This window comes from Danio rerio, chromosome 8 (assembly GCF_049306965.1).
Source record: "Danio rerio strain Tuebingen ecotype United States chromosome 8, GRCz12tu, whole genome shotgun sequence".
Taxonomy (NCBI): Eukaryota; Metazoa; Chordata; class Actinopteri; order Cypriniformes; family Danionidae; genus Danio; species Danio rerio.
The window spans coordinates 34,211,061-34,223,639 of record NC_133183.1 but is presented as its reverse complement, the minus strand read 5'-3'; the positions used below and the strand labels follow the sequence as shown (position 1 = coordinate 34,223,639).

Below are 12,579 nucleotides of genomic sequence, written 5' to 3'. Positions count from 1 at the left end.
TGTAATGTATTAAGATCCTAGGCTCTTTAGTGATTTATAGATAAGTAATAATACTTTAAAATCCGTTCTGAATTTAGATCTCTGAATTTAGATTTAGATCTGAATCTACAGTATTTAGATTGATTGGGCTGATCAAGTCGATGATCAGTGCGTTTGCATAAATCACAATAAATTACAAGCATATAAAAAAACAACAGAGCATATAGGAAAGTGAAACAAACTGTGCTTTGTGGTTTTCTGGAGAGTCTAACAGTATTCAGTATAGAAATTGAATTATCAACGATAAAATATCAAGGTCATCATTGTGTAAATGTTTTTCAAAGAATAATATTTTGGTAATCTATACCTGCAATGTGACTATTGCAGATAAACACACTGCGATTTCGATGCTCAAACGACATAATCTGCATGTTATTACATTTTTTTAAGAAAACATTATGCTGATCAAAAGTGACAGTTTTTGACAGATACTGTTTAATCATATAGCATGCAAATATTTAGTTTAATATATTATACTATGCTTATTTTATTTTTTTACCAACAGTTTATTGACAAATTATTTAGTTTTTAATTTATTTTTTTGAATTACAGAATCTAGTGAAGAAGAAAAAAAAGCCAGAGTTGTCTGGCTGAAAATCACCTTTGCTATCACATTATAATATATTTAAATATATTGCAATTTTACCATTTTAAAATGTAAATATCATTTTGATCAAATAAATCAGCCTTTTTGTACATAAAAAAAACAACAACAAAAAAACAACATATCCCTGAATTTACTTAATCCCTCTTTCAAATGACCTTGCTATTTGGTCTAGTCTGCAGAAGTTGAGATATCCGAGTGTAATGTCTGTCTCTGCAGTTATTTCCTGTTGTCTTGTCTTCCATCTGCGGGAGTTGGAGTTCTGGATGAGTCAGAGTTGCAGTGTTTTAAGTCGTCTGTGCTCCACACTGCTGTTTTGTTATATGAAATGTAACCATTTTCCTGTCTTTTCACACACAGCTTCTGTCTCGCCCGCCGGTGCTCATGTTCTCTCCTAACTGTTATTTTTCTCCCTGAGATATTGCTCTGTGATATTGCTTCACCCGGGTATCAATCTTATTTTGTTTCTCTATTTCAGAACTGAGCTCGGAGAACGTACGCACATGCTTTCAGATCATCAATGCCTACATTTATCTCTCAGCTACAGATTTCTTACAGGTAGGCACAAAAAAAAATGACTTCAAATAACTAGACATTCAAAGAAGACAGGAACGACAGCGTGAGCATAACCTTATTTGCACTCCCTCTAAAGATGAATGTTTTGTAAATCTGAACAGAATGGTGTGTGATGTTTCAGTTATTGAAATTTTGTGCATAATTAGTGACTTCTGCAGGAGTCTTTTTTTTTTTTTTTTTTTTGCAATAGCTTTTAAGCTTTTAAATCCTAAAAAAGAAATTTAATTTATCATTTAAGTTATAATTCATTCATGAACGTAACCACAAGTGTAATGAGATGGAAATAAAAAGTAAATGTTGACAGATGCATAGAAAGAACATGTCTGGGTTAAAATCAATGATTCTGAAAGCACGTGGCCAAAAAACACTATTAAAAGTTACTTATTTTAATGTTTTTAAAAGATTTTGTGTAATTGATTGATATATTTTATGATTTAGTATTATGTGCAATATAATATATATTCCAATAGATTAATAAAACAATCACACTTTCATTTAAACTATATATTTGACAGTTTTTTTATAAACTGGCTTAAATCATACTTTATTTTTTTGTAATTTTTTTTTTTTTTTTTTAAGTAGAAAATTAGCTTTTATGTCCAAATGATAGCCAAAGACCTATTTTCGTAGACAAAACATGGGTCAAGTAACTCTTGTAAATATAAAGACAATTCAGAAATGCTTTCTGTGAAGCTTATGCTTATAATGAATTATAACTCTGTTTATAATTATTTATAATAATAATAATAATAATTATTATTATTATTATTAAACTGTGTACAGATTATTGTCAAAATCATAAATGTGAAAGAACATGTTGTTGAGGAGCAAAAACACACTAGTCTTGGTCTTTGTTGTGAAGCTTGGGCATGGTTGTTGTCCACTGTGACCCACTTCACAAAATAAAGCTATTTATTCTTGTTTCCAATCCTATTGACGTCAACAAACACAATACGTCAAATAGATTGTGCCAAAACTGGGCTTGTGTTACCTGAAACCTGTAAATCAGGGATGAAAGTGAATGTGTGGCCACCATAAAAATCTATCAAATGGTCAGAAATGAAAACAAGATGTTTTCTTGGGAAACTTGTATTGGATAACGAGGTATTTGTCCATGTGTGCCATCTGCTATATTTATATTTTGTTTAACAAAATGTCACATTTTTCCTGTTAGAACTTCAAAGTAGTGGAATCATTTCAATATCTGTAATGTTATGATGAAAGAAAACAGTCAAAGAGCATCATTTTTGTTTAATAGCATTTTGGTATTAATATTTTATGAATGCAATAAGCCGTGATTTGCAGTGATTAAAGAACACCCAAGGGGTATTGTTAGACGCAGTGGTTACTACATATATTAATAAACATAACCACCAAATTAGAATAATTTATTCTTGATTATTAAAAAATGATGATCTTTAGTTCTAAGGGATAGTTATTTAAATTATACTTATTTATATTAAGTAGATGGTGATTAAAAGTGATAATTCACAAAAAAGTACAAATTTAACAGACAAAACAATGTTTATTTTATAAACATTTGTTATTAACATTTTGAAAGAAGATATTTGGAAGATTTTTTTTTAAAACAAGAAATCATTTACATTCATAGTAGTAAAAATAAAATATAAATAGATTAAAAATAGAATTAAAGTAAATAGCTTCCAATATTCTTCCAAATATATATATTGGCATAATACAGAATTGTCTAATTTGTCATTTAATTCTCACAGGATAATTCAATAAGAACTTCCATCTATCATTCTTACTCTACACTTCTCCTACTTGCCTGATTCGCTGGAATGTTCCACAATCTGAAGTATTGTTATAGATTTTTATGCTATTTTCTTCATCAATGTCAAGCTGCATTGGCACAATCTACATCATAAAACTGCTGTATAAATAAAGATGAATTGAACTGAACATACTGCATAATGGGCTGTGCCATGCGATAAGTGATGAGTAAATAATGCGATATTCTTTCTGAGAATGTGTTAATGACAGGCACATTAAGATACTTTTGAATTAAATCATTTATTTATTGTGAGCCATTGTGATACATACAGTGGAAGAAATAATTGTTGTATAATATGAGTTAATACATCACTGTTTTTATCTGAAAAAAATATTTCTAAAGGTGCTGCTGACTTGAAATTTTTACCTAATGTTGGTAACAACGAAAGAAATCCATATATGCATAAAAACTAAACTAATACGATTACAAATAAAGTTGTGCAAAAAAATGAAATGACTCAGAGAAAAGTATTGAACACATGAAGATAAGGGAGATGTAGAACAGCAGCTGAAATCACTCTGAAATGACTTCATGTTGTTCAGTTATGTCTTTACCCTTACGTCATTGTAAAATAATACTGGCTGCTTCAGTGCAATGTCTACATAACTAAAATGAGGAAGACAAAACCAGAATGGACATTTCAGCAAGACGATGATCTAAACACAGCCAAGGAAACTCTCACATGGTTTCAGAGAAAGCAAATTAAGCTGCAGAATAGCTCATCAAACACATGACTTGAATCCAATTCAATTCAGCTTTTTCTTTACCATGATGGACCGATACATCGACCACATTACTGTTGCCACTGCACCGATCCGCCTGTCAATCTCACATTTCATCTTTTCCTCACTCGTGAACAAAATCCCAAGATACTTAAACTTCTCCATCTGGGGTATGGATTTTCCTACAACATGGAGATGGCAAGCCCCTATTTTCCAGTGGAGCACCATGGCCTCGGACTTGGAGGTGCTGATTCTCACCACAGCCGTGTCTCACTTGGCAGCAAACGGCACAAGTGCATGCTGAGTTGAATCCAATCCAATCCAATCCAGATGAGACCCACAAAATCATCAATATTTTTACACTCTGTTGAAGTCAGTGATAAACTCACACCTGAACAATGCATGTGACTTCATTCTCCATATGAAAGGTGTCTTTATGCTGCCATCAACAAAAAAAAAACATTTAATATAAAGTGTTAAAACGTTTAAGTAGTTCAGTAGTTTTTCCTTGTGGCATTCCATTGTTATTACACATAAGATTTTTTTGTTTTATTTTTACATTTGTATTGTTTTTTTTTTACTAAAATATGGTTTAATTCCCTATCAACAGCTCCTTTAGAAACATTATTCCCAGGAAAAAACATGTCGTACTCAATACTAATTTCCCCCAACTGTTTTGTGAAATCCACATTTGCAATTTTTCTAAACTTTTGATGTAAAGAGCAGCCCTACATGCGAAACAGGAATGATTGTTTTTAATCACCTGTTCGTTTTTCTCCAGAACTATGCTGAAGCCCTCTGCAGATCTTTCTGTGAACTCCTGAGCGACATCACCAATGAAGGCCAGGTCCAGGTTTTGAAGGTACTGTATGACTCAATCTTTCACACTCTTTCTACTCACAGCCCGATCCGTCCTTCCCTGCAAGGCTCTTTTGTGCTTGTCTTCCTGGCGCTCTCTTGTGAAATGAGGTGTCCTGGCACTGCAGCAGAGTAATGACTGGAACACCCGTTCGTCAACCCTGTCGTTTTGGTTTTGACGAAGCTCAGCTATATTTCATGAAGCCCTTCTCGACATCACTTTCTTTAGCTTATGCACTCAAGCTCTTAGATCTGACAGAAGTGGTGCGCTCTTTGACACATCGATCGTTTTTTTTTCCTTCTTCTCATTTCCACACCATCAGTTAGGACAGATTTCTGCTTTGAAGATATGATGAAAGTGCTCTGCTCGGGACCCTGTTATTTTATGAACTTATTTTTTGACCGTTTTAATTAATGCATTTAGCAACGTGACCAATTGGACCTTGTAGCACCGATAATTATCTTACAGGGGTCGCGCTGCTGAAGCCTGCCTAATGTGGGCTTCAAAGCGGGGCTCTTGTCCGCTCTGCGGTGCCGCTTCTCTCTGGAGGCTTTGGGACAGAGCGGCTGCCAGGATGCTGCCATTAGAGATAAAGCTTTCCGTTTTGGCCTCCAGCTGCTCCTTCGTAGGTTAGCAGATGCTCATCGGAGACCCAAAGCCAATTTGGAGCATAAAACGTGATTCGCAGCTCTGCTGGAGGAACTGGAATGCTAGGAATAGCAACCGAACCAGCGGTTTTGGATATTTGTCCTCATATTAGAGTTCTGTTATGGTGACATGTTTTGTCATTTCTTCAGGGCATAACTTGAAACTTTTCTAATTAAGTTTAATTTATTTTTTCCCTCTGTCTGGATCCTATGTTGCGTGGAGTGCAGGTGTGTGCGCGCATCCTTTTGCTTTTGTGTTTTCTGATGTGCCAACAGGCAGCATCTTTCCACAAGAGTGAAGGCAAGTTTAATTGGAAAAAACGAGCCCAAGGTTATCAGAGACATACATGTATATTTTTGACAGTTTGATCGAAAGCCTCGTTTGGTGCCATTTTCATGGTTTGAATCTGCACGTACAAGACGTCTTGAGGAAAAGTAAAAAGTAGGGTGTGCTGGGGTTAAATCTGCAATCCTTTTGCATTGTCTGTTCATTTGACCTGTAAATAACTTGTATATAACAGATGTATTTTTGTAGTCCTGTTGTCCAGCCATGTCTTATTATATTTTGTCTTTCACAAAAGAAACAACAGGAGTTTTGCCGTTTTTACATGCTAAAACCTGATTTGTTCGATTCTCTGATGAACACTTAGGCCTCATGTACTTTCTTGCATGTCGTCACACTTGATGAAACACTGAAATTAGAAATACGAGTAAGTCATTAAGTAATTTGTTTAGTAAGTTTGTTTCTAAAACAAGTTTTCATGCAGTTACAAAGAAAATGAAGTCTTTAGGTTTAATTAAGACATTCATCTTTGAGATTTTTAGTGAGTAGTTGAATTATCACTCAGTTATGAAGCAAGTCATTATAAGTGAGTCATTGATTCATTCATGCCTTCTTTAGATTTGTTCAAAAACATTGTTCAAAAAAAAAAATTGTTCATGCAAGAAGTCTTTTTGAGTAAACAAGTGAGTCCTTCATTTATTACATTTGTTTAGAAATGCTGACCATTTACAGGGCTCGACAGTGTGACCATTTCACTCGCATTTGCGACTAAAAATAGATGTGTCTGAACTGAGAAATTTATTTAGTCATGTGCAGTTTTTTTATTATTATTATTATTATTATTATTATTATTATTATTATTCTTATTATTATTATTATTTTATTATATTTTATTGAATAAGCTTGATTAATGACTTAATTCCCTCAGCCATGGTAAAACAACATGCTCTTCACAATAAGTTATGGTGTATTACGTTGGAAATCTATTGTGATCGTAGCACACGCTGACACTATCTGCAACGGCACATCTCTACTGGCTTATTTACTTCACGTCAAGCAATCTTTACATTGTTTTGTGTACATTGCTAAGCAACGTAAGGCACCGAATGCACATCGTGCGAGCCTAATAGAAAACGTTTACAATTCGGTAATGGCATGTCGTGGCACATCCAGTGTGATACCCAATTCAAAACCAACCTACACATAGGACTTTACCTTGGCGGCCCAGTTCTGAGTGTGTGAGAAACTGAGAATACTCCGCCACAGACTCGCTCATGCTCAGCTGATGCAGACTTAGAGAGATGCACTACACCCAAAACGACCTGTTCTGCCTTTGGTAGTAGTTTTGAGAAGAGCATGAGGACACACGGAAAAGAAAAACTGTTTACTAAATAGAATGACCCAGCTCATTATTTCGTGTGACAATACATCTTCTTTTTCCTGGACATATCCTCTATTTAGCCAGAATTTCTAAATCGCCTAAAATGTCCTGGACTTTGCAATTTTGCATTACTTTAGACGCAAACTGGCTGGTGCATCTCAATCTCTCAGCAACACCAAGTCTACAATAGAGAGAGAGAGCAGATTTGACCTGTCAGTGGTATGCAAGAATAGTTTGGAGACAAATAGTGGATGTTTTATTTAATTTTAGATTTTTTTAAACACTGAAAAAAAAACACAATTTCATGTAAAAGGTGTTAAATGCTAAACATAGTTTTTAACTGTTAAATAAGAATAAGAAATCATTCTGTTGCTGAGGGCCATTAAAGTTTAATAGAAAGGATGATATTACTTTGTGAGAGAAGGAAAATTCAATTCATAGAGGCATTCCCATATTCAGCTAGGGCTCCGATAAACATTGTCAGCTTTGTACATGAGTTTGTAGTTGTGTCTTTCTTGACATTATCATACTTTTCCCATGGGGGAAGTAAGGTGGAGTCTGTGCAGCATGTTATGCAAATAAAATTTAAAAAGTTGCATTCTGTTATGTGCTGTGGAGAAAAGGTGTTTCAATCTAGCTACTAGTATATTTATATTAAAGATACAGTATATATTATTATAAAAATTATTAAATACTATTTAAGCTGTTGTTGCAGTAAAATAAAACCTATTGTACTTATTGTATTCAAATGAATGAAACAGCTTTGCTTCGAGATCTTGTCATGTACATTTATTAGACAAAAACTTTATTTATTTACTATTTAATTTACTATTATTTATTTATTTTACGTTATTTTTATTATACATTTTCACTGCGCTTCAAAAATTGTTTAATGTTCTCCTAAAGTTTTCAACTTAGGAGCGCATGTGCTACTCCTAAAAAAAGTAAGCGTCAAGCCCTGCATTTATATGAGAAATTTGAAAATAAATAAATACATTTATTTAGGAATGTTTTTACTATTTCATTCATTCACTAAATCATTCATTCAAGACATTTGTTTAAAACACTTATTCATCCAGTCATGAACAATTGAAGTTTTCAAATGAGTCATTAAATCATTTATTTAAGAGATTTGTTTAAAAACCTGATTCATTCAGTTATGAACAGTTAAAGTTTTTCGATTAAATCATTCATTCAGGAGGTTTGTTCAAAAATTGAAATTCTGGAGAGAGTTAATGAATTATTAAATAAATGTATTCCTAACTCTGATCCTTCATCCTGTAATGAAACAATTAAGTCTGTATTCTTTCCTTAATTAAAAAAGATCAATGAGCCAATGTCTAAAATCCTGTTTTCCTCACACCAAAATGATATGATAGTTTAGAGCACCGCAAAACACACATCATTATTTGGATCTCATCTTACCTAAATATAAGGACCTGCTGTAAAGCATTTTGGCCATTGAGGTGCTGCAGTGCAAAACGGATTCAGCCCATCTAGATGCAGTCTAATAAAAGAAGACATGACACATGGATCTTATGAGAATATGCTAGAGTGTCTAACAAAGCCAAGCCAGCAGAGCGTGGGAAAGTTTACCAAAACAAAAACAAAAAATGTGCAAAGGATAAACTCACATGGGAGATCTTTGTTATTCTTTGCTTTGGGGTAAACAGAAGTTTGATACGCACTAACAGCAGTTTCTGTTAGGGATCCTCTCAGTGCCACCCACACTGCTGAAAGTGCGCTTTCCGCTCAGTTACAAAAAAACACACAATAAATATGACAATGGGGTGTATGCACAGCTAGTGTTTTTCCCCTACTGATAAGCTTCCGGTGAAAGGTTTATGTGACTGTTTTAATTTCAGATGTTCATTTTACAGCATCTATGTTGTAATGTAATTATAACATAACCAGTTAAATAAACTTAAGCATTCCTTTAGTTGTTTGAGCGTAAAACGATATTAAAAACAGCATAAACGCTACTAACTAATAACACAAAACCTTCAAAATTAGCAAACACATTACTTTACATGCAGTATGCATGTATTAAAGGGGTGGTCCAGAATGTAATTTTAAAGGGCCATGAAACCCCCTCGATTCAGTAGGGTGTTTTCACACCTCTGCTTTAGAAAAAGTCAGAAAAGTGGGCGTGTCCAGCTCTGTTTAGGGGGGGAGTGTCGGAGGAAGAAAAGTGGGATGGTGTGGGAGTGTCTATTTGGGCACGCGCGAGTTTCAGAGTCAAAATACTCACACACACACACACACAGGAGAAAGTGATGGTGTTTAACCTACATGGACATCTGTAGTCAAATTATTTGCCAAATTATTAAATGGTGGACTTTTACTGCAGTTTGGCTCTTTCATTCAGGGAATTCATGCATGCCCCTCTCGACAAACAAGATATTTGATTCGAGGAACTGCTCTAAGCGTGTATTTTTCATGCAATGTTTGATACCGCACGGCAAATGAGAGAAAAAAAAAACTCAGCATTTCCCGGAAACTTAGATGCACACGGCAGGTTGCGTCAGAAAGCCACGTGTGTTATTCCGGTCACTAAATGCGGTGAAAACCCTACACGAGGTTAAAGTTTGGTTGTAGTGCTAACATGTTTACACTCGGTGCAATAGTTTGTTCGATACAAACAAACTGAATAAACAAAGAGCGCTGGTCGCTCACTTACCAAATCTGTAGAGACAGGACAATCACCAGCAACTAGAGCCGCGTCTTTATTTAGAGGAGACAACAAGCGAATTCGGATTTCAGCGTTTGCAGATGAGAACAGCTCTCAGGTAAACAATTGTTGTCGAGCGTCGCGTACACTGTAGTCCACACATGAGTCTGAGCTCTCACAGAGAGAAAATGAAAACGAAACTTAACTGCAGCAAACTATAAAAGCAACACTTCACGCTTGTTTTGCCAATACAATGTGGTGTGTCTGTCATCTAAACACTGTGACAGTAATGAATATTAATGAAGTTGCACAATAGAGCGCGCTGATTGGTTTGAACCAAGCCTTACTCATGCATTAATGCAACACACTGTAAGACGTAATAAGACACACTCTGGCACAGACGTCCAGTCTGCACGCTGGAATACAACGCTATTATGTCATGACCGTGACGCAGCTTCAAATATTCTTTTATTTTTATAAATTATAGTGTTTTTAGCAGTGTGGGACGCATATACGCCTGTCAACAGCTCAAAAAAATGTGTTTTGGTGTTTCCTGACCCTTTTTTTTTTTCCTGACTGCTGTTTTAATAAGATGCAAAGCAATGTGTGCTCATGTGTCACTTGAAGGAAATCATGTTATTTTTTCATAAATCTCACTTTGATTACATACAGCTACTCAGCTAACATGAAAACGACTGATATCTTTCTTAGTTCCTCTGAAAGGCCCGCCCTCAAGTGACTCTGATTGGTCATCGTCATAATGTGCTGCAATTCGCGGATCGGCTCCACAGTCAGTCAACAAGTCAAAAATGGGATGCGGCTTCTTTAAGAGAGTGCGTGTGTGCATGTGTTTGTGTGTGTGTTTTTATACCATAAAACTATCTGTAACACGAGAAGTGCATGTGCGCGGGAGTGATGTTTATTTTTATTTTTCTCTCATGCTCAGATTAAGTTATTTTCTGTGGTGACGCTGGTGGCAGAATAAAGCACAAGATGTGGGATGAGACCTGTGTGAGCCTTGATTGAATTTTTTTTGCTGCTACATACCAGTTAGGGGAGCTCTGCTGTGTTTTTTTAACTCAATGCATTACACAACTTCTTTTACACATTTCCGGAATATGCCTGTGTAAATAACATGAATCGTTCACATATTTTTGTGACTTCATTGTCTGAGACACACAGAGAGGCTTCACCGTACTGGTCAAGAGTGTGTGTGTGTGTGTTTACAGCAGTTTGACTGATAAATATGGATTTGTAGCTAAATCGTTGCGAACAGCATTTCCCGTTGTTTACATCTTTGCTACAACATAACGTTAACACTAGACACTGTATATGTCATGATCAATTTTAACAAAATGTGTGTGCGTGGTAAACAAACCTTTGTGATCTCCCAAGGGCCGGAAGTATTTTGTTGTCCCCAAAATTCGTTCGTTGTAGGCTTTGCTAAGCTAACTCTGTAAAAAACCAAAGTCTCCCTTTGCATTGAACTTTGAGCATTTTACATTCAGAGATGCTGTTTATGTTCACACAGCTACATTACACATCAACTAAAGTTTAAAATATAATATCGTAGTGGACCACCCCTTTAAGTAATGTATATACAACATGTATAGCTCTGGGCTCAGAAAATTCTTAAATTATAATTTTAACCTACATTTTTTTAAAGGAAAATGAAGGTGTAGCATATCTAGGTGGTTGTTAAATGCGGACTGAAAAAACAACTGCAAATTTTGAAAGAGATCAAAACTCTGCCAGGTATGAAAGAGTAACGCAAAAGTAACTGAAAAGTAATATAATGCATTACTTTCCATAAAGTAACTAAGGAATGCAATTAGTTACTGTTTTGAGGAAGTAACTCAATATGTATGTGGACATTTAGCTTAGTGTTTAACTGGTGGAATGTCAATTATTCCGTTAATCATTCTAAATAATCATTGCATGACTTTTATTATACATATATTTATATAACATTCTTTAACTTTTAAATCTTGCAAATATAAATCACTCTACACTTCCATTATGTGGAAAAGAGCAGGATGAACATTCCACTTAATCATCCAAAAAAGGAATACGCCTCAGTAAACGACCTCATTTTGGGGTGAATTGTTCATGTAATAATTAATCCCTTGATATGTATTGAGTTTGCTTATATCAAACAAGCTTTGAGCCCTCCGTCTGCTTCTCGGCATGGGAACTGTTCTGAATGCATTAAAGTATCTGTGTAGGCAGTGGAAGACTCAGACGTGTGGGCCGCCATTCGATTAACCTCACAGAGGATTCCCTTACTTTCTTACACCACAGGTAGCATGTCTGGTACGTAAATCATCGGGTTCGTGGACAAGAGCTTTGTAACTCCCTAATTAACTGTTCATTTAAATCAGCAGTATCTGGCGGCACTACTTTCTCTTTATTGACATTTTTAATTAACACTGAAAGAAAGGGCCATCTACTCTGTAAAATTTGTTTAGATAGAGGTCGCTTAAGTTAAAGGCTAAAGGACAATGGCAGGTGACAGGCCATTTAACTCTTGCACAATGTGTGCATGAATCAAGGACTTCACAGTTCATGTTCTTTCGAGACACCTTTGTCAAGAGGAACTCATTTTAAAGCACTTCTGTTAAGAGTACTCAAATCAGAACAGAATCATTGTTCACCGTGTCGATGGGATTTGTCGTGCTTGAGGAGATAGTTCAGCTAAAAATGTAATAAAAAAGCCTGTCATCCTTTATTCACTGTCATGCTGTTACAAAGTTGTATCAATTTAGTTTAAAGATGAAAATGTCTGTGGTGAACAAAAATCTTACTTTTGATTCCCATGCAGTTACAATATAGGTCTCATACTTCAAAAGGGAATACATGTTTCTTATTATATATATATATATATATATATATATATATATATATATATATATATATATATATATATATATATATATATATATAAAGCTATCGCAGTACCTACATATGTTCAAATGATTTGTTCAAAATGTCTGATTCATCCA

At 34.9% G+C, this 12,579-nt stretch overlaps 1 protein-coding gene across 2 annotated transcripts in view; it reads left to right on the top strand.

Annotated features, from left to right (window-relative positions):
* ipo11 (importin 11) overlaps positions 1 to 12,579 on the top strand; it is a 327,032-nt gene that overhangs the window by 224,874 nt on the left and 89,579 nt on the right. For both annotated transcript variants that reach the window (XM_005167156.6, NM_001159661.1), the window contains 2 exons: positions 1,122 to 1,201; positions 4,518 to 4,598. In XM_005167156.6, the coding sequence (XP_005167213.1) occupies positions 1,122 to 1,201; positions 4,518 to 4,598 (161 nt within the window). The remainder of the gene's footprint in view (positions 1 to 1,121; positions 1,202 to 4,517; positions 4,599 to 12,579) is intronic.